The 23,767-nt window shown below is 32.4% G+C and overlaps 1 protein-coding gene across 3 annotated transcripts in view; it reads right to left on the bottom strand.

The window, feature by feature from the left end:
- Positions 1 to 23,767, bottom strand: part of LOC6039340 (adenylate cyclase type 6) — a 282,888-nt gene that overhangs the window by 44,056 nt on the left and 215,065 nt on the right. For all 3 annotated transcript variants that reach the window (XM_038260275.1, XM_038260272.1, XM_038260274.1), the window contains 2 exons: positions 22,461 to 22,653; positions 11,750 to 12,158 (listed from right to left, as the gene is read on the bottom strand). In XM_038260275.1, coding sequence (XP_038116203.1) covers positions 11,750 to 12,158; positions 22,461 to 22,653 — 602 coding nt within the window. The remainder of the gene's footprint in view (positions 1 to 11,749; positions 12,159 to 22,460; positions 22,654 to 23,767) is intronic.

A 23,767-nucleotide genomic window follows, 5' to 3' on the forward strand; every position in this document is an offset into this window, starting at 1 on the left:
TTTTAGTTTAGTGCCGTGTATTTTTCTTTAGTTTAATAAAAGGGTAATTTTGGTCCTGGATCACGAATTCGAGCTCCATTTTCCGATATCTCGTGACGGTGCGGAGGTACGACCCCTTTCATTTTTCTGTATTTTTACTAAAACCCATTTCTCAGTGATTTGTAGGTTGAAACTGTGAAGAGTTAGAAATTTGGTGTCAAACGGGCTTTTGTGTTAAATAAGACGCCCGATTTGATGGCGTTCTTAAAACTCCGAAAAAAAACGTATTTTTCAAGATTAAATTTTCAAAACAACCTATCCGTCATGAGTAGGGCTAATGATTTTTCACGGCGAAAAAATCAAAATCACGCGGCATGCCAATTACAAAACATTGAAATTTCACGGCAATTTCACGGTACTCTAAAAACTGCTCAAAATAAACGTTAAACTGTATTCTATTAGCAAAATTATTTTTTTTTGCTGTACAGATTTTTTTTTTAAATTTCAGCAATTGGGAAATTTAAGTTTTTTTAGATAAAGTTAAGGCAAAACTTCATCAAAAGCAGTATTTATATTTATTGATGATTAAAGAAAAATATAATGCATGCATTTCAATATGTATTATTTTACTAATCAATTGAATCAAAACACATAATTTATATTAAAAAAATCAAATTGTTCCTTGTTGATTCATATAGGGGTAATTCTCCGCCAACTCACACAGCAGTTGCCCCGACCCCTCTTCGATTTGCGTGAAACTTTGTCCTAAGGGGTAACTTTTGTCCCTGATCACGAATCCGAGGTCCGTTTTTTGATATCTCGTGACGGAGGGCGGTACGACCCTTCCATTTTGCACATGCGAAAAAGAGGTGTTTTCAATAATTTGCAGCCTGAAACGGTGATGAGATAGAAATTTGGTGTCAAAGGGACTTTTATGTAAAATTAGACGCCCGATTTGATGGCGTAATCAGAATTCCGAAAAACGTATTTTCATCGAAAAAACACTAAAAAGTTTTAAAAATTCTCCCATTTTCCGTTACTCGACTGTAAAATTTTGGAACATGTCATTTTATGGGAAATTTAATGTACTTTTCGAATCTACATTGTCCCAGAAGGGTCATTTTTCATTTAGAACAATTTTTCATTTTAAAATTTCGTGTTTTTCTAACTTTGCAGGGTTATTTTTAGAGTGTAACAATGTTCTACAAAGTTGTAGAGCAGACAATTACAAAATTTTGATATATATACATAAGGGTTTGCTTATAAACATCACAAGTTATCACGATTTTACGAAAAAAGTTTTAAAAAGTTGGTCGTCATCGATCATGGCCGTTCATGGTCACCCGCGACAGACACGGACGACGAAACAAAGAGAAACGCAAAAGTAACTTTTTCAAAACTTTTTTTCGTAAAATCGCGATAACTTGTGATGTTTATAAGCAAACCCCTAATGTCTATATATCAAAATTTTTGTAATTGTCTGCTCTACAACTTTGTAGAACATTGTTACACTCTAAAAAATAACCCTGCAAAGTTAGAAAAAACACGAAATTTTGAAATGAAAAATTTTGTTCTAAATGAAAAATGACCCTTCTGGGACAATGTAGATTCGAAAAGTACATTAAATTTCCCATAAAATGACATGTTCCAAAATTTTTACAGTCGAGTAACGGAAAATGGGAGAATTTTAAAACTTTTTATTGTTTTTTCGATGAAAATACGTTTTTCCGGAATTCTGAGTACGTCATCAAATCGGGCGTCTAATTTTACATAAAAGTCCCTTTGATGCCAAATTTCTATCTCATCACCGTTTCAGGCTGCAAATTATTGAAAAACCTCTTTTTCGCATGTTCAAAATGGAAGGGTCGTACCGCCCCTCCGTCACGAGATATCAAAAAACGGACCTCGGATTCGTGATCAGGGACAAAAGTTACCCCTTAGGACAAAGTTTCACGCAAATCGAAGAGGGGTCGGGGCAACTTTTCCCGATTTCGTGTGAGTTGGTAGAGAATTACCCATAGTTGATTAATTGAAATAATATTTACCCAAATTTTGAAACAAAAAGGTATTTTTTGCGTTTTCTTTTAACATCTTTTTGGAATTTAGTGGAATAAAGAAACTATCTGCATTTTTTTAAATATTCTAATGAACAACATCTTCAAAAAAAATTGTAGATCTGATATGAAATACTTCTTTATTTGTAAACTGTATTTAAAATGCTTGTAAAAATCTTTTTAAATGTCTGAATTAAACAAATAAAGCTTAAATGCATTGAGTAGCGATTTATCAATTGAATATTTTAAATTTCGCGGCCTTTCACGGTATTTTCGAAATTTCACGGCCAAGGGCGAATTTCACGGATTACGCGGCTTCCGTGAAATCGCGAAAAATCACAAGCCCTAGTCGTGGGTTTCCTATGCAGATAGCACCTTTTGAAAATTTAATCTAGATTCCATAAAAAAAGTTGATTTTTTTTAATCGCTGCCATGGGTAACGTTATTTAATTGTCAAAAATCGTGAGACATGTCATTTTATTGGAAATTTAATGTTCTTTTCGAAACTGCAAACCCCAGAAGGGACAGTTCTTCATTTCAAAAGATTTAATTTTAATTTTAAGCGTGTTTTTGTCTTTTTGCAGGGTTTTTTTTAGAGTATAACAAACTTGTAAGGCAGAAAAAAAACAAAAAAGGGAAATCATGAAAAGTTTCTATGTATTCTTCACAAGAATTTTAAACAAAAGTTTTTTGAAAAATTGATTATTTTGACCATTTTTGACCAGTTTTTCGTTTTTCTTAACCTTAGAACTTTTTCGAGTGCATTTAAAAGTTTTTTTTAAAGTTCATAAGAATGCACGTTTGTTGTGGCTCGTGCACTGCTTATATGTGGGATTTTTTTTTCTAAAAAAAAAGCAAACAAACCAAATACTGCCGCTCACCATAACATTTTATTTAAATTCAAATTCTAGCAATGCACGATTTCGATTTCTTGTGAGTTGGTAGATAATCATCCATTAAACAATACATTAAAATGCGACAAAACTTGACTTAAGAAAAAAAATAGAAGAAAAAACTAATTTCTCAACACTTCTTCGCGATCCGTAGTTCAAATTATTTTTATTTTAATGAAATCAGTAAATCCCTTAATTTATACTTATTCTAATTACTTTCAGTATTTTTATATCGTCTATCTTTTAAAGTGTGCAAACACTTTTTACTTTTTTCAATGTTGGAAACATTAGTTAAAAACAGCTCAGACAAATATTATTTATTACAAACCACAGTCAATAAAATAAGTAAAATCATCAAACCAAAATTGTTAAAACAAAATAAAAATTCTCCATTGTAATGCTATTTGAAGAATTCATATTGGTTTCATGTTGGATGTTTTGTGAATCTATCAACTGCCCGGTATTTATGAAAAAAAATATAATTTTCACGTAGTTTTGAATGAATTTTCATAAACATTCTAAATGAGTGCGGTGCCTGTGTGGACGCGCAGTCCTGTTTTTTTTTCTTTTTTTTTCCGTCTCTTTTGTGTCGCTTTTTGTGTACATGGGGTGATTGGATTTCTTCTTCTTCTTTTTTCATTTATTTTTTGTTCGCGCGTTCGTTGGTCGATGAATTTTATTTTTGTTCTCTTTATATAGTTTTCGATAGAAACGATCTGATTTTTGAGACAAGCAAGTCGTATTGCTGGATTAAGTCCTTTCCATATCATCGAGGATCGGAAGGCACGTCGACGGATATGTTTTAAGGCTTATGATATAAAATAATTTTAATGAATGAAGCCCTTCCTACATCACCGTTGATCGGAAGGCACGCCGACGGAGAATTTCTAGAGAATCGCGGTCGAATTAATACTATATTTAAATCCCTAGATAGGTATCTTTCCGCAGCCGGCTGCCTAAGATTTTTAAAATTTCAACCGATAAACAAATTGCTCATGGTCGCATCACCTACCACAGTGAATCCTGACCTCATACCCATCTTACTAACCCCTCAAAACTCATGTGATACTTTGTCGGAGACGCAGTCGATTTGGCGGTCCCATCACTCAAGTATCGGCTAACATTCCCATCCACTTCCCCGTGTCTTACCACTGGTCGTGGCCGGCGTCGGTATTGATCAGCACGATAGGGACCTTTGAAAATTGCGAAGGGGTGATGATTGGTTCCTACTTTTCATCTGTGGTCCACGGAGCAATGTTTGGGGGTCCTGGTCAATAACGAAGTAGCAGCTACGGGTAGACACCAATGCTATGCTATGCTATGCTAATTTTCATAAACATTCTAAATATTTAAGATATCATGTGCAATTTGAACATTTTTTTTTCAGTTGGATGGTTTTTGGATTAAAAGAAATTATATCATCAGACTATTAAGATTATTTAAACGGTGAAAATTTATGATAATCACACAAAACATACAATTTAACAAGAATGAAAGCCAAAAAAGGCTTCTAAATTTCAGTTTGTTCAAACTTTGCCCCAAATTTGATGTATGTTTTAACGAAATGGTCAAAATTCACAACATGACGAATTGTATTTTAATACTGAATTTAACACTAAATACCTATTTATGCATTAAAATACAACACAACGCTTGTAGAAAAAGTGAGTATCAGTTCAGAAAAAAATAATGTTGTTCATAAGAACGTTGTTTATAGAGGGTGACGATTCTCGAGATTCTCAATTTCCCGGGAATCGAGAGTAGAATTTGGTCATTTCCCGGGAATTCCCGGGACTTGGGAGTTTTTTTTTGACTATGCCAATAGTGCCAAAAATTTAAGATGAAAAGTAATAAATTTGTAATAAATCATACTTATTCTATGAAATGTTAATTTAAGTAGCATCATTATTTTGAGGAACTATATAAAACCTTTTGATTTTTTTTTTTTCAGAATCTTCAATTCAAAAATCGTTTCTTGAGCATTTTAAGACTTGAAATTGTAGTTTAAAATATTTACAAATCTTCATTCGCATCAAGTGATTTTACAAAATTTGGACATACTTGTTATAAGATTGCTGTTAAAAAACTAATAGAGCTTATACAGCTTATACATAATTTCCTAGTAACGCAAATTCGGCAATATGATAAACAGCGACTCAAAACAACAAATTAATCTGTTTTTTTTTTTTAATTTTTTTTTGTAAATATTCATTGAAGAAATATTTCAGCCCAGTAACCATCCAGCATTAAGAGAAATCATAAATCAGCTGTTCATCAGCATTCAGCAGCACCAGAACAAATCAGCTCTAAAACAATTGCTCTTGGCTTTGCTGAAATGCAGCGGAATTATTGCTGCACCTAGCAACACTGCTGGATTTTTTTCCCATTAACTGGCAACACAGTAGAGATGTGAAAGAGAGAGCATGAAACAAACGAAAATAAAAACATTTCTCACTCGCTCATTCCTTCAACCAGAACAACCATCACAAACCAGTGAAAAAAAAACACTGTCAGTTTTTGGCTTTTGTATTGGATTTTTTCAGTCTTTATCGAAATTTTACGAAAGAGATGAATAAAACAACATGAGGATTAATGTTGCGATTACTATAAAAGAATCACTTCTTCTGAAAAATGTCTAGTTTTGAACAAACGTTTAGCTACCCGAGCAGACGGAAATAACTTGGGAAGGTCAGTTTTTGATATTGTGAGAAGATCGAAATATGTTATTGGGATGATCGGATTAGTTGTTAAAATAACAAAAATCAATAACAAAGATTTGTTCGAAGAATAACTTAAACTGTTATTATGTTGTTATTGCAATAACAAACCAATAACACAGAAGGAATCATGAAGGAATAACAAGATTTGTTATTTTGTGCGGAGAGGTGGAGCAGCATAATAACAAAAAAATGTTATTGCACTGGTATGTCTCCATAACAAAAAAAAGTTATTGTTTTGGTTTATTTATAATTTGCAAATAAACCTGCAGTTGCCATAACTCCTCTGTACTAGTCAGGGCTGTAGAGTCGGGTACCTCCAAGCGACTTTGAATCCATACTTTGAAGACAACTCCGACACTGGATGCAGGATATGACGTCAACGACGACTTTAGCTCTCCAAAAATACCCGACTTCACAGATTCCGACTCCAAGTAAAAGTTGCTGAAAATTAGATGAATCCGATGCAGTCTCCGAGGTCACACTCCAGCTCGAACTTCAACGTCAGCTCCGACTTCCTGGCTCTGTGAAAATAATAACAGTTTTTGTTATTCACACTTCAAAAATTCTCAATAAATAAATCAATTCCGTTAGCGAATATAACAAAATAAAAAAAAAAGAACTCTCAAAAGTTAATTTATCGGATTAATTTTAGCTTGAAACCCCATTTCATGGTGAAATAATGACCCCGATGAAATTGGTCAAAATTATCCCATAGTTCTAACCATTTTAAACTAAGTCCTTTAGGGATATATCAAATAATTAAAAAATCAACTTTCAAAATTTCAACTTTTATAATAATTTTAGCTTAAGGACCCCATTTCATGGCCAAAATAATGACCCCGACGAAATTGGTCAAAATTATCCCATAGTTCTAGCCAATTTTAGTAAAATCCCTTAGGGGTATATCAAATAATTAAAAAAATCAACTTTCAAAATTTCAACTTTTTAGAATAATTTTAGCTTAAGGACCCCATTTCATGGCCAAAATAATGACCCCGACGAAATTGGTCAAAATTATCCCATAGTTCTAACCATTTTAAACTAAGTCCTTTAGGGGATATATCAAATAATTAAAAAATCAACTTTCAAAATTTCAACTTTTATAATAATTTTAGCTTAAGGACCCCATTTCATGGCCAAAATAATGACCCCGACGAAATTGGTCAAAATTATCCCATAGTTCTAGCCAATTTTAGTAAAATCCCTTAGGGGTATATCAAATAATTAAAAAATCAACTTTCAAAATTTCAACTTTTTAATAATTTTAGCTTAAGGACCCCATTTCATGGCCAAAATAATGACCCTGACGAAATTGGTCAAAATTATCCCATAGTTCTAACCATTTTAAATTAAGTCCTTTAGGGGGTATATCAAATAATTAAAAAAATCAACTTTCAAAATTTCAACTTTTTAGAATAATTTTAGCTTAAGGACCCCATTTCATGGCCAAAATAATGACCCTGACGAAATTGGTAAAAATTATCCCATAGTTCTAACCATTTTAAACTAAGTCCTTTAGGGGGTATATCAAATAATTAAAAAAATCAACTTTCAAAATTTCAACTTTTTAGAATAATTTTAGCTTAAGGACCCCATTTCATGACCAAAATAATGATCCCGATGAAATTGGTAAAAATTATCCCATAGTTCTAGCCAATTTTAACAAAGTCCCTTAGGGGGTATATCAAATAATTAAAAAAATCAACTTTCAAAATTTCAACTTTTAGAATAATTTTAGCTTAAGGACCCCATTTCATGGCCAAAATAATGACCCTGACGAAATTGGTAAAATTATCCCATAGTTCTAACCATTTTAAACTAAGTCCTTTAGGGGGTATATCAAATAATTAAAAAAATCAACTTTCAAAATTTCAACTTTTTAGAATAATTTTAGCTTAAGGACCCCATTTCATGACCAAAATAATGATCCCGATGAAATTGGTAAAAATTATCCCATAGTTCTAGCCAATTTTAACAAAGTCCCTTAGGGGGTATATCAAATAATTAAAAAAATCAACTTTCAAAATTTCAACTTTTTAGAATAATTTTAGCTTAAGGACCCCATTTCATGGCCAAAATAATGACCCTGACGAAATTGGTAAAAATTATCCCATAGTTCTAACCATTTTAAACTAAGTCCTTTAGGGGTATATCAAATAATTAAAAAATCAACTTTCAAAATTTCAACTTTTTAGAATAATTTTAGCTTAAGGACCCCATTTCATGACCAAAATAATGATCCCGATGAAATTGGTAAAAATTATCCCATAGTTCTAGCCAATTTTAACAAAGTCCCTTAGGGGGTATATCAAATAATTAAAAAAATCAACTTTCAAAATTTCAACTTTTTAGAATAATTTTAGCTTAAGGACCCCATTTCATGGCCAAAATAATGACCCTGACGAAATTGGTAAAAATTATCCCATAGTTCTAACCATTTTAAACTAAGTCCTTTAGGGGGTATATCAAATAATTAAAAAAATCAACTTTCAAAATTTCAACTTTTTAGAATAATTTTAGCTTAAGGACCCCATTTCATGGCCAAAATAATGACCCCGACGAAATTGGTCAAAATTATCCCATAGTTCTAGCCAATTTTAACAAAGTCCCTTAGGGGGTATATCAAATAATTAAAAAAATCAACTTTCAAAATTTCAACTTTTTAGAATAATTTTAGCTTAAGGACCCCATTTCATGACCAAAATAATGATCCCGATGAAATTGGTAAAAATTATCCCATAGTTCTAGCCAATTTTAACAAAGTCCCTTAGGGGGTATATCAAATAATTAAAAAAATCAACTTTCAAAATTTCAACTTTTTAGAATAATTTTAGCTTAAGGACCCCATTTCATGGCCAAAATAATGACCCCGACGAAATTGGTCAAAATTATCCCATAGTTCTAGCCAATTTTAGCAAAGTCCCTTAGGGGGTATATCAAATAATTTAAAAAATCAACTTCCAATATTTCAACTTTTTAGAATAATTTTAGCTTAAGGACCCCATTTCATGGCCAAAATATTGACCCCGACGAAATTAGACAAAATTATCCCAAAGATCTAAACATATTTAACAAAAGAAAAATAATAACAGATTGTGTTATGGACACTTAGAAACTTTTCCATTTGTGCGATTTGTGGTAATTTTATTTCTAAGTCAGTATACCGAACGAATAACAAATTTTGTTATTAGGAGAGTTTTGAAATGTATAACATTTCCTCTTATTGGCGTGTTATTAAACATTTTCAATATAATATCACTTCAATACCAAATATTGTTATTTTATCAGAAACTGTTATTAATTTTTCTTCTTGAAGTTGAACTTCAGGTTAAAATAATAACACTGTTTGTTATTTTAACAGGATTTGTTATTGAAATATTATGAATTTTGTTATTACCGTCTGCCCGGGTAATTAGAAATTAAACTTTTTTCAAACTTAACTTAAAACAAAATGAAAATAGTATCAAAATATATATACAATATAGAAAAATAGATTTAATTTTGTAAATGAAATGTTAATTTCTTTCCTAAATATTTGTTTCTTCAAGCATCAATATCTATGAATCTTATATAGGAATCTATAAAAAAATATCCCTTGAAAAAAAAAGTTTTATCATAATCGATTTGAATTCCGTGTAGTTTTGTTTATTTACCAGGCCAATACAAATTGAGTTTATATTTTTTCCCAAAATAAAAACTTTTCTTATATCAAATAACACTAATAATATTCTACTTTCAAACAAAATTCCAAATTTTAGAAGCGCAAATGTAAACTCACAGAAGTTTTCAAAGTTTTTCAAATAATTGTTGAGCAAAAATAACAAATTCAATTGCAAAAATAAGATTTTTGATGAAAATTTATCTTTTTAAAAAGCCTACATTTTGAAAACTGCACTTTACCAAAACATGTGTGAAGTATTAACGGTTTGAAAATTAGATTTTGCATTATGTACAATATTTCCTAAAAATCTAAATTTTCTATGCATTTTGTAAATTAATGCCTTTGTTGGCCCCTGAAACAAATAAAAAGTTTCAAAAATAAAGAAAAATCGTATTTCGGGAACTAAACTTTCAACAAAAAAGGTGAACTGAAATAAACTCTATACTTAAAACCTACAACTTTGCCGAAGACACCAATTCGATTTAAAAAAATCATGCTCAAGATAAATTTAATTTACATATTACTTTTTTGTATGACCAGCTTACAAAATTGTATGGAGATTTGTGGGGCCATCCATAAACAACGTGTTTTTTTTTTAATTTCAAATAAGGTCTTCTTATGGAACGGAAACCCTCTCCTTTAAGTATCGACGTGGCTTATGGATGGCCCCGCAAGTGTCCATACAATTTTGGGAGCTAGCTCTACAAAAAAAAAAATGAAAATTGCATGGAATATTACTTTTTTGACAAAGCAAAACGTGAACAGTCATGCCTCGGTTTTGCACTGCCCCGGTTTTGCACCGTTCAGCTGCACGACCCAGTGCTTAACTGAAGCACAGAGCTTATGGGTTTTTGGCTATATGGGAGACATTGGCTTTAATCGTATGAAAAATCATGCAAACATCAAAAAATTATAGTGTTTTGGAATCGGGATGATGTCTGTTATCCATTAAAATTATTATTTCATGAAAATTTTCACAAAAATACGTATTTTTCCTGTATTTTGAAAATGCATTTTTTTTTCTCTAAAGAATACAAAAATATATTGTTATTGGAATATGGGTATCAAATGATCAGGTTTTTTTTCATACATTTCGGATATAATAACAAAATTTTTAGAAAATACTTTTCACAAAACTACGTTTCTTCGAAAAAAAAAATACTCAAAATTTCAATTTTTACACTATGGGTATCAAACGATCTGGATTTTTTCAAACATTTGAAAATACTCAAAATTTTCACAAAACTACGTACACATTGAAAAAACGGACATTTTAAGTATTTTTTTCGAAAATACGTAGTTTTGTGAAAATTTTGAGTATTTTCAAAAAAAAATGTTATTACATTTGAAATATATGATAAAATCCCGATCGTTCGACATCCACATCGTAAAAACGGAAATTTTGAGTATTTTTTAAAAAATACGTAGTTTTGTAAAAATTTTGAGTATTTTCAAAAAAAATTGTTATTACATTCGAAATGTATGAAAAAATCCCGATCGTTTGATACCAACATTGTAAAAACGGAAATTTTGAGTACTTTTTTCGGAAATACGTAGTTTTGTGAAAATTTGGAGTATTTAAAAAAATATTGTTATTACATTCGAAATGTATGAAAAAATCCCGATCTTTCGATACCCACATTGTAAAAACGAAAATTTTGAGTATTTTATTCGAAAATACGTAGTTTTGTGAAAATTTTGAGTATTTTCTATAAATGTTGATATTACATTCGAAATGTATGAAAAATCCCGATCGTTTGATACCCATATTGCAAAAATTGAAATCTGGAGTTTTTTTCAAAAAGACGTAGTTTTGTCAAAATTTTGAGTATTTTCTAAAAATGTTGTTATTACATCCAAAATGTATGAAAAAAACCTGATCATTTGATACCCATATTGCAATAACAATATATTTTTGGTTTCTTTAGAGAAAAAAAATGCATTTTCGAAATACAAGAAAAATACGTATTTCTGTGAAAATTTTCATGAAATAATAATTTTAATGGATAACTGGCATCATCCCGATTTCAAAACACTATAATTTTTTTATGTTTGCATGATTTTTCGTACGATTAAAGCCAATGTCTCCCATATAGCCAAAATCACATAAGCTCTGTGCCTCGGTTATGCACGACTCGGTTTTGCATCCTCCATATGCGGTGCTAAATCGAGGTATGACTGTATTCCATGCTGATAAAAAACACAACAAACACAGCTGGGAAATTTGTTGAGAACTAGATTCGTCCAATCTGTTTACAAATATTCGCAGCATCATTCAACCGACAAACTTCTGGCCCTCTTAAGTGTTCATTTGAATTTTCCGAATAAATCAGTTTGCAGGCAATATCTTGAACCTCTTTCATCAACTATCCAATAAACAATAATCGAGATAAAGCCCGTCACCTCATCAAACAGCTTGAAAACCAAATCAATTAAACTCACCTTCTCTCGTTCACTCGTTGCCCTGCAGCATCCCCAGTCTCATCACCACCTTCACCACTTCCGGTTCCGATTGTTCTCCGGCGTCTCCACTTCCTCCACTCCATCTCCCACTCACCCTCACTAATCGCCACCCCCTCTTTCTCCCCCTCCGGAACCAATTTACCGCCAGTGTTGCCACTTTCACTACCGTCACTAATCACACTTTCACTCCGTGCCCCCCGCCGATCGTCCCCCTCCGTGTTGTCGTTCGAAACCGGAAGCATGTCCGCCCCACCTCCTCCCTTGTCGTCGACCGGAAGTTGGGCGTCCGTGCCCGGAATGCTCGGCGATAATCGCGTTGGCAACGAAGACGACTCTGGTAGCAGGGTTGCCATCGATGACGACAATAATGATGATGAGTTCCAGGCGTCTGGAAGGGAAGCAGCAAAAACCGATTAAATGAGTTAGATTAGGGGGAAAATTGAGTTTAAGGCCCAGGGCGATGGGAAGGTAAATGGGTAATCAGGGATTTGACACTCATGCAGTTTTCTGAAGTCCCCGCCAGAGGCGCTGTCAATATTGCTTACGTGTTATTTTTGAAAAGGTCGTATGAAATAAATACATTAATTTTGTTCACACAATTATTTTGAGACAGGTTTTTTTTTTATTTTTAGCAAATATTTGCGACATTTATTACCTGAATTTTTCCATATTTATTTAGATAAATAAAACAAAGTTCTACTTGACGATACAATACAACCAAACTCACTAAATTTAAATAAAAATCTTAATAGCTTAAATTACCTTGAAATAAAATTCCTGACCGTTGATTTAAAATGAATTGAATAATAATTAAATTTCAGTCAAAGAAGCTTTAAACTAGCTGTCACTGAACACCACAGTGCTGATATGCCAAAATTAGGTGCTTGACTGAATTAAATTCTGTTCCCGTAGTTGTCCCCTGAGATTAAATTTAAAAAAGAAAAAAAGGTTAAAAAAGTTTTTATTTTTGTTATTTACGAGGTTATTTATGTTTGATGCGCATACGACATTTTCAAAAGCCACGCGCAAAAAACTTGGTTCGATCTTGGTTCGATTTTGACTTCACTCACATTATATGTGGATGACAGTCGTGACGTAGCCGTGTGGGTAATAGTAGCAATATTGCTTTAAGTATGGTAATCGGATAATTGTCTATTGAGCTCGGTAATGTGTCGAGATTATAAAAGTATGTGGGCGGTAAGAATAATGAGGAAGAAAAATAGATTGGAACTAATAGTTCTGATGAAAACTTCGCACAAAATCACGAATATTTTCAGTGTATCAAGTTCCAAACCTTCCAACGCACTTGAACCACGCCACCACACAACCCACCCTCACTCTTATTGATGGCTTTGGTGGAAAATTTCCACATTCAACAGGTCGCACATTTTCACGTGGTTGGCTGTTGTGGTGGTGGGAGCAGTAGGTGAAAGCCAGCATCATCAGCAGCAGCAGGCTGTGGCTGGTCTCGCGTTACGGATGAGCAGACGGGTCTAGTTGGCCGTGCCGTAGACACCAGGCCAAAGAGCAGCAGCTCACTGCTGAATTTTGGTGGAATATTTGTACGGATCCCATTTGAAGATTTTTTTTTTCGTTCTGCGAATGGCCAACTTCATCTGGAGCTCGCCGAAATGGAAAGGAAATGTCACGGCAAATGAAGCTTATCCGCTTTAAAAACAGCAGGCGAAAAGTTTGCAGACGTCGTCGGCTGAAGTTGTGTTATGGCTGTCGGATTCTGACACAAAGTCTTGCAAGAAATGCTGTGGATCGGTTTTTCCCGGTTGACATTGTGACTCATTTGTAATGCTTTTGTTATTTTCTGTTTCTAGTCACTTTATACTGGACGCAAACTCAAGTGCCCTGTGCATTTGTGGAAGTACAATGTCCTAAGGGTCGCAACTCGGAGCGTATGGTGGTGTGTAGATTCAGAACGGTATTATTGTTTGAACATTCGCGCTCAAACTTCAACGAATCATCTTTGCGGTAAACTTTACGCAGTAGGCCTGGCCGCTTTAACGTTTGCGATGCTTCAATGCATTCGAATGCAATGGCGCACTACAAGTGTGAATAAATGACAAGAAGAAAGCTGGCTGCGCTACACAGTAAAACAATCATGATAATAGTCATGATTCGAATTCCCGGACGCTTCGAAACCCGGACACTTCAACTTGTTTTATCATTTATTTGGATATAAGTTCGCATTATGGATGTCAAATCTTTTTAATTTGATGAATTCTAACATCAACTTTCATTTAAAGTTTGTTTGAACTCTGTAGTTAATGCCAAAACAATTAAATAAAATAAAATTATATGTTTACCAAAAATGCGAAACATTTCAACGGAAATATTTCATAGCCGTCCGAAGCACCGGGAAGGCAAAGCAGAAATTTATGTTTTTGATTTTCTTAAATTCTAGCCCTTTTTTATTTAAACTATCGATTGTTTTGATGTTAACAGCTTATATGAGACCTAAAGAATGCCATTCACTAACATTTCAGTCCAAATTTGTGCGATTTATAAGCAAAATCGAGTGTCCGGAATTCGAAGCAAAAGTGTCCGGATTTCGAATCAGCTTTTAACAGTGTCCGGGATTCGAAGCACAACAAGTCATTTTAATTTTCAAATTCTGATGAAAAATTGTTAGAAAATACATATTCTGCATGCATTCTCTTAAAACTGACTGTTTATACTAAATCCTGATGATATTTCTACATTTCCAACTTATTACATGATTTTTTGCCAGCTATAACAAAAATAATATAGTACTAAGTGTCCGGATTTCGAATCATGACGTTACTTCTTTTGTGTCGGAAAAATGTGTAATTTTACCACTTTTCTACTTTAATGTCACTTTTTCAGTCTCAATGGAGGTAAAATTACATCACAAAAGAGGTAATACTCAAACTTCCAAAATAACACCTTCCAAATTTTTAAAGTTTTTACTGTGTGTGATTCGATTAGATTTAATTAGACGCAAACTAATTATTTATTTAATTTAAAAGCTTCGATTGCTGAGATAATCTATCGTTATCTTCATATCAATAATTCTTTGGGGATGTGGGTACATCTTTTAAGATAACTAATTTTTAAAATCTATCTAAAATCGATTAATTTAACCATAGCATGTTCAATGATCAAATTGATACTTCCGTTGAATATATTTTTTGAAAAATGTAGTAAATTTCAATCTTAAATATGTATGTAAACCGGGGTGACTTTGATTGGATTTCAATTTGTTTTTTTTTTAATATTTTGCAACAGGTAAGGTTTTTCTCAAGATTATTATGTTTAAAACATGTACTGGGGTAGGCCACACAAAGTCCATGCACTATTTTGAAAAACAAAGTTTTTGCAATAGTGTTTAGAAAAATAGTTACCTTAAAAATTTCTAAGTTTAAATTCCGGGGTGACTTTGATAGTCATAGTTTTTCTTGTTGAAATCATATTTAAGATGTTCAAACTTTATTTGTACGTTAAATGTACCATCACTAAAGTAGCTGAAATAGTTTTTAAGAAAAAAATCAATGTTTATATTTAGTTAAAGTTCATAAGCTTTTTACCAACAAACATTTAAATTTTAGGTAAAATTGTTAAAAGTCAAAACTTTACTTGAAGTTTGTTAAAAATAGTTTTGTTTATAAAATTATCGATTTATATTGCATATTATACTGAATTCGAAGCACAAATCACAAGTTTTCACATTTTACATGAAATTTGTACAACTGAGATTGCCTATAAATTTGGAGAGTTTTAAAAACACATATTATTTATTATTTAAAAACTTATTTAACCTTCTCCTGGTGAAAAATTGTCCAAAGAATCCGAATATGCATTGCGTTTTCCGATTCAAAATCATGTTCATTGAGAAAATCATGACACTTTGAGAAGTTTAAAATAATGACTTTCATCAACATTTTCTTAAGTATAGTTAACTAACATTTTAAACTTTTCAAAATTTTTATAAAAAGTTCTTCTTGTGGTACTTGAACACTTCTATACCACGGTCAGTGTGATTCTTAACCATTCCTTTCGTATTTTAATTGTACTCTTCATTTTGCGGAAAAATCGCAAACCTATCCAAGTCACCCCGGCTATCAAAGTCACCCCGTTTTACGGTATCAAAAGAGCGAAAATTTATACGCTTTTTTCACTTTATTAGAGTTTTGTCAATACTAAAATTTTCACAAAATACCATATTTTTCAAAACTACAAAAAAATTAAAACTTGCAATATAGCTAACTAACAAATTGAAATTTCCTATGATTTTTTTTGAATATTCTAATGTTTTTCACAAAATAACGTGTTTTTTAAAATTATTTTTTTTATAATTTGCAATATGGGTATCAAATAAATTTAAATTTTGAAGTTTTTTTCAATTCGTTAAGATTTTTTTGATAAAAACTACAATTTTCCCAAATTACCGTATCATTTTTCAAAAATACTCAAATTTTCAAAACGTCCAATTTTGGTATCAAACGAAGCAATTTTTTTTTCTAAAATACTCAATTTTAAAATTAAAATTTTGTTTTTTTTTCAATTTTTAAGATTTTTTTGTTTAAAACCGAAATTATCACAAATAACCGTATTTTTTTAAAATACCGAGATTTTCAAAATTAGAAATATGGAACGAAGCAAAATTGTATATGCTTTTTTTGATTTTTTTTTTAGAGTTTTTCAATACTCAAATTTTCACTAAACACCATATTTTTTCGAAATCACAGAACAATTCTAAATTTGCAATATGGATAACAAACCAATTAAAGTTTCGTATGATTTTTCAATTAATTAGAGCTTTTTTCGGAAAATTCTTCCACAAATTGGTGTATTTTTAAAAAAATACTCAAATTGTCAAAATGAACAATCAAATCAAAATCAAATTATTCGCTCTACAGCATTGCCTTGGCGTTCTCGATTGCGAGATTCCTACTCGAAACTAGGTGTCCGAAGGTTTGATTGTTGAGGCAATTGCAAACCTCTTTTTACACCTAAGCTTCCATCCACCCCGGGATTCGAACTGACGACCTTTGGATTGTTAGTCCAACTGCCTACCAGCGACTCCACCGAGGCAGGACCCAGGGAGACGACTCCTACACCTGGACTGAGCTAACGACCTAACCTTTTGGTTAGTCCGGGGCCAACATTTACTTCCCGTCCGACGGAAGGCGTGATCAGACAAATCTCGTCTCGAAAAATGCCACCGGGACCGTCTGGGATCGAACCCAGGCAAAATGAACAATACGGGTTTCAAATAGCTTCGCAAAATTTTATATGATTTTTCACTTTTTCAGGAAAATACTAAAATTTTCACAAATTACTGTTTTTTTTTTTTTGGAAAATACTCGAATTAATTCACTCATTTTAACTAACTCATATTGCAGAATAAATAAATTTGAGTATTTCCAAAAAAATACGGTATTTTGTGAAAATTTTAGTATTTCACATAAAACAAATCGAATTAGGCCGTTGCAAATATTTTTTAAAGATAAGAGCGCAGAAATATATATAAAAAAGTATAAAAATCGAAACCACAAGCCATGATAATAATATTTGAATGAAAAAATTGTTTTAAAATGCATTTTACACCAGCTCTGTTGTTTTGCAGTCATTAGTTTTTAAAATATCTAAGTATTATTGACAAAAAAATTTTTTCGCCGAAAAAACACTTTTTGCAATACTGTGCTACGGCATTTCACAAATATTGAAAATATTTTTAAAAGATCTTAAACATTAATAATGTACATAAGGGAATGCTTCTTAGAATGTTTTGAGCTGATTGTACTCAAAATTTCGTAAAAGTTTTGAAGTTTTTTGATCTTATATTTTTTGCCACTGATTTTTGGATTGATTTTGAAGGGGGTTTTAGTTTTTAACAAAAAAAAAGCCTAATAAAGTGAAAAAGCATACAAAATTTCGCTTTGTTTGATACCCATCTAGCAAATTATGAAAGGGGTGACTTGTCATAGGAGAGTTCCCCACAATGTTTGAGCCAAATAAAAAAGATAAAAATATTTTTTTTTCAGAGTTCGGCGAGAATTGATTTGATTACAAGCCTCCTGCACCTGGTCACATGTAAATAAATGTGGAATAATAAATTGAAAATAAAAAACTCAAGCTAAAAAAATGTGTAAGTAACAACGGTGGCTTTATTCGCAACACCTACAAAAACAACAACTTTTTTGAGAGTATGTACAACTTTTATTTTTCTGATTTTTTTGTGGCAATATTTTACTAAAATAAAAAATATTTTTGCGAAAACGTAAAAAAATACTTTTTGGTGATTTCAACTTTCAATTTCAATTTATGTTTTTTGTATATTTTTTTTGCTATTATAATAACGCCGTTATTCTAAACGAGCCCTTACCGGTCGCAAACCGGGGAAAAAACCGGAATCCCTTCTAATGGTCCTATCCACCCCCTCACAGTGTTCACCGATGCCAAGTATCGTCATCCTCGCCCACACTCAACCAGGCGAGTGGCATGACTACAGATTCAAAAGGTTGGAAAAACCTCGGCACTTGTTTTTACGTCAAAATCATTCCCACCTTTTTTTCAATAACCGTGCCGCGGCGTTCAGTGCCAAGAGGGGACGTTTAGTGTTTTTAACTGACGTGAAAAGGGGGACTCTTTTGTTCTGTTTGCATTTTTTTCTTCTTCAGGGCACTGCAACCAGAGTACTGGATCTGAACTGTGTGACTGGGACCGCCAGTCAGCTCCAGTGTCCACTTATCACGATCTTGTTTGATTTTGCATAATTACAGGGGACGCAGGGTGCTAACGAGAGAAGGATGTATAAAACAAGATAAAGCAATGCTGTTTGATGGTAAACAAACAAAACGACGGAAACAATGGTGCAACGTCTGAAGTGATGCATCGTGTTTGATGTGCGCAAATAATAGCATTCGTTTGTGTGAAACTATATGAGTTTCATAGTTATATTCGAATCTCTTTCTCAGAACTATTTCTTTTTCTATTTTGAGAGACAAGTCCCGGTTTCTTCACAGCCAAGGATTTACAGTTGTAAACCAGAAATGCATTTTATTGCCCAGGGCGGTTCAGCATGGGAAGAACAAACCAAAACATGCATCTTTCAAGTAAGTTCTTTCGTACTATTTGCCAATAGCCTCTGGGTAACAGGTTGTACTGTTGCTTGTGTTTCCCTAAGGGAGTGCCACTCTCACTACATGTAGCTTCTGGTGGCCAATGTAAGTTCGAACAAGGAACTAAGATCTGCGGAATTTTATTTTTTTCCCTCCTTGAGTTTTTGAGTTATCGCGATTTCAAGGCAACAAGGTTTTGAAAAAGTTACTTTTAGCGTTTCTCCTTGATACATCTTTCGTTTCTGTCGAGCAATTCCAGCTGAAATCAGATTTTTTTTCTTGTATTTTTGTACCCGACCCTCTCCGATTTCAATGAAACTTTGTGGACATGTTATCCTAGGCCTATAAAAGTCATTTTTGTGTATATGGAGCCAATTGTACTTACGGAAAATTGAATGAGCTTTCCGGTAAAATTATTAAAGTCTGTCATATAAAAAATGCCAAAAACCACCAAAAATCTTATTTTTTCGACATTTTAATTTTAAAATCTCTGTAACTTCACAAGGATTGGACTGAGGACAGTGGTCAATATGGAGACTTTTATGTAAAATTGTCTGGGAAATCGATTCCCACTATCGGTTTTAAAAAATGATGACGTTTAGACCACTTTTCAAAAAACAGTGACTTTTGTATTTTTTTGCATTTTTCGTCAGTCTTTTTACATTTTACATTAACATTTTAGGCTATTTCTTCAAAAATCTTGAACGAAAAAAAATCGTGCACTTAAAAATCTATAAATCTCATAGAAGTGGCGTGTATTTTTAATTCAGTGTATTTTTTTCAGAAAGCCCGTCCAATTTCCTACAAGTTTGTATTTGACCACTTTTTGATGCGATACCGTCTAATAAGCCGTAATTTATCAACTCGCGATATCTCAGAAACTATTAGTTCGATTTTCAATGTTCTTATATATTTATTTTTAATTTTCTGCTCTTTTATGGGTCATTCCACCTGAAGTGTGTAAGAAAAAATGCAAATTTGAAAATTACCATCTCCGATTCTGCTCAAATTTGGCAGAACTATTGAGACTATCAAAACATGCAAAAATCCCGAATTTTATCCAAATCAGACCACCCCCTCCATTTTTGTACCCTCCCCAAAAATCCACTTTTTGGCGATTTTTGAGTAAATTTTGACTGATTTTAGCGTGACGTACTTTATGGATGAAGCCTAACCCACAGTTCAGCAAAGTCAATAAAAGATAATTGAGGCATTTTGAAATATTTTTCTGACAGGGTTGCTTTTCCTTTATGTAGTGTTTTTAAATTTGAAAAAGAAATTTTTCGAGTAATTTCACAATGTTTTTAATTTGAAAACGGTCAGAAAATGGTTTTGTAAACTTTGTTTGACAGTATTTCGAAATATTTCCAAAAATCAGTTTTTATCAAGAAACCATTTTTCGGCACAATTTTTACGCAAATGATGAGTACAGTCATGCCTCGGTTTAGCACCGCATATGGGGGATACAAACCCGAGGCGTGCATAGCTGAAGCACTAAGCTTAGGGGATTTGAGCTATATGGGAGATTTCAGCTTTCCATTTTAGTTATAATAGCATGAAAATTTTCACGAAGATACGTATTTCTCCTTGCAATATTTCACTCTAAAAAAACTCAAAATTTCAGTTTTTTGCAATATTGGTGTCAATTTATTGGGATTTTTTTCATACATTTCAAAAGTAATAACAACATTTTTTTTTAAATACACATCATTTTCAGAAAACTACGTTTTTCCGAAAAAAAATACTTAAAATCTAATTCTTTTTGCAATTCAAATGATTTTTTTGCAATTCAAATGATCGAGACTTTTTCACTCAAAATTTCAGTTTTTCACAACATGGGTACCAAATGATCGGATTTTTTTCATAAATTTCGATTGTATTATCAACATTTTAAAAAAATACTCAAATTTTTCACAAAATTAAGTATTTTCGAAAAAAAACACTAGAAAGTTGGGTAACAAATAATCGGAATTTATTCAAACATTTCGAATGTAATAATTTTTGAACCTTTGAAATTTTGAGCATTTTTTAGAAAATACGTAGTTTTTTGTAAGTTTTGGATATTTTCAAAATAAATTATCATAGCTTTCGAAATTTATTCAAATATCTCGATCATTTGATACCTTTATTGTAAAAAACTGAAATTTTAGACATTGTTTCGAAAATACGTGGTTTTGTGAAAAATTTAAGCTTAAAAAAAATTATGTTACAGCTTTCGAACTGTATGAAAAATCTCGATCGTTTGATATCGATTTGAGTTTTATTTTTTCAAAAATACGTAGTTTTGTAAGATATTTGAGTACTTTTAAAAATTTGTGTTCTTACTTTCGAATTGTATGAAAAAATTCCTCTCGTTTGAAACATATTTCAAAAATAAAAACTTTAAGTATTTTTTTCAAAAACATGTAGTTTTGTGAAATTTTTTAGTATTTAAAAAAAATTGCATTCAAAATGAATGACATATTCCGATCAATTGATAGCCATATTGATTAACAATTATGCTGAGTATTTTTTCGAGAAACATTGCATTTTTGTACCAAGAACCAGATTCTCAATGTGGTATCAAGGACCAGAGCCAAAGTTTTATAAGAGAGTAGGAGTTTTGACCAAACAAGTGCTTTTGTTGGAATTTTGAAACCATCATATTCTTGTAAGATAAGTTTTTGATTCCAGACAGCAGTGTTTCTAAATAATTATTTTCCCATCCAAATCTTGATCGAAAAACAACGACGGATGTTTCAATGTTATTGTTAGTCCAAATCGTCAAAAATAGTGTTATTTTTGAAATAAGGCTGGAGTTTCTCCAAGATTTAAGATATTCTTTGAAAAAAAGGACTCTCTATAAATTGACAATAGAGTCCAGACTCAACAATCCGAAATCTTCGAAAAATAATCAAAAAATAATTAAATCGAATCAGGAGAAAAGTTTTCATTATTTTTGTTGAACTAAAATATAACCTTAAAATTCTCTGTGGTGATTTGTTTTATTTGATTACATTAAACATCAAACTCGAATTTTTGCGATCCCATTTCAGTGAAATTTGAACAGTTGATTGCAAGTAAAATTTAAAAAATGCATTTTTGCAATATTTCATCATCGCCATTTTGGCGACCATCTTGGATTTGAAAATTCGAAATCAATTTAAAGTAGTTTAGGGTTCATACTAAAGCTCAACAATAAAAATAAGACAACGAAAAAAATATTACTGAATCGATTATACGAAGTGAAATTTCGCCAAGGCCATCAAATAATCGAGTCTGGACTGTAATTTGAAGCCACTGAACGGCCCATGTTTGCATAAATTTTCCATAAGCAAAAACAGAATTGTGACTATTTGGAACAAAACAATTAGTTTTTTTAAACAAATCCATGTTTGATATAAATATAAGTATAAATATATAAACAGCATTAGAATTTAAATGAAAAATCATTCTGCTTTTTTTTAGACGCACCAACTGCAAAACTCCCACATGCATTCGTCCTTGCCCGTGGCACTTGGTAAACTTGGAACGCCATCCCATCAGCTTAGAAAAAAAAGTAGGACACGGAAAATCCAGAGAAAACACACACAACCCCCATAAAGGAAACTCACCGGAAGCGTCCGCGCCATCCCCGCCAACGCCACCGTCATATCCGTGACAGCCCTCGAGTGACTGCTGCAGGATGAAGGTAAACACCAGATGTATTAGCGCCAGGATGAAGATTAATCCCAGCAGCAGCCAGACGATGTGCACCGTGTTGCTTTGGTTCATCCGGAGAAAGTACCGCTGGTACAGCATCTCGACCTGGGGAGGGGAAACACCGAACAAATGGGAAAATAAACTAGCTATAATTAGCAATTTACTCACATGAAATATGGTAATTTAGCAAACATCGCCCACACACGGAGGAAGGGAAATCGGAAGTACAAGCATTAAACAACTGTCAGGACTGGCGAGTTGTTGAGCTAGGTTCTCGGAATCATCGGAGAATAGGCCTCAAAAAACAACATTGTCAAGTTTCGCTTTTAAAATATGTCGTCTTTTATTCAACAATTTATAAAAAAAACTAAAATTATTTGAAAAAAAAAAATAAAAGTATTTTCAAAGTTTGTTATACAGTCAATTAAAATACCATCACTGGACTTACGACAGCAGAAAAAAATTAAAATTTAATTACAAACCACTTGCACCCTCTTAGGGGATGGGATCGTAAATAACAACAAAAAACGTAACAAAGCAAGCCAGAAGCCACTCTTGAAACACCCACAAAAACCGTGGAAAACCCCGTCAAGAAAATCCTTCTTTTGCAAAAGGTATTATTTTAATTCGTTTTTCTTTTAAGCCAAAGGTTGTGAGAAATTAAAGGATTTTTTGTGAGATTTTTTTATGGCCTTCCGTCTGTGTTATGCGATTTGCTCAGGGAAGTGTGCACAATTAATTCCATTATAAAAAGTCCATGTGTAAAGTTTTTTCCCCTTGGTTGATTTAATTAGGCACTTGGTTAGAATAAAAAGAGAAATAACTTTGAAAATTGTGTTCTGCATTCAGGAACAATGAAGGAACATCACGATTTCGCGGTCGCACGAATTTTGTAAACAAGAAAATTGTTCAATTATAATTTTGATCAATAATAATTAAATGAAGCATTACAAAAAAGATAAAACTAACTTTCTCTGTCAGGCTTTCTTCATGTTTTAAGCAATAGTACCGAAAAAAATCTTTTCAGCACTGTTTTGGTTTTTAAGTAGAGTTGATTTTTTCGGAATTGCAAAATAGTAGTTTATGCAACAAGTTGCAAAAAGAAGATTTTTTCAGCACGAGTCGTTTATTTATCCAATGAGGACTTGAATAAATACGACGAGTGCTGCAAAAATCAAGTTTTGCAAAATGTTGCTCACAACATTTTTTTGCAATTCCG

The sequence above is a fragment of the Culex quinquefasciatus genome, chromosome 3, assembly GCF_015732765.1.
Source record: "Culex quinquefasciatus strain JHB chromosome 3, VPISU_Cqui_1.0_pri_paternal, whole genome shotgun sequence".
Lineage (NCBI taxonomy): Eukaryota > Metazoa > Arthropoda > Insecta > Diptera > Culicidae > Culex > Culex quinquefasciatus.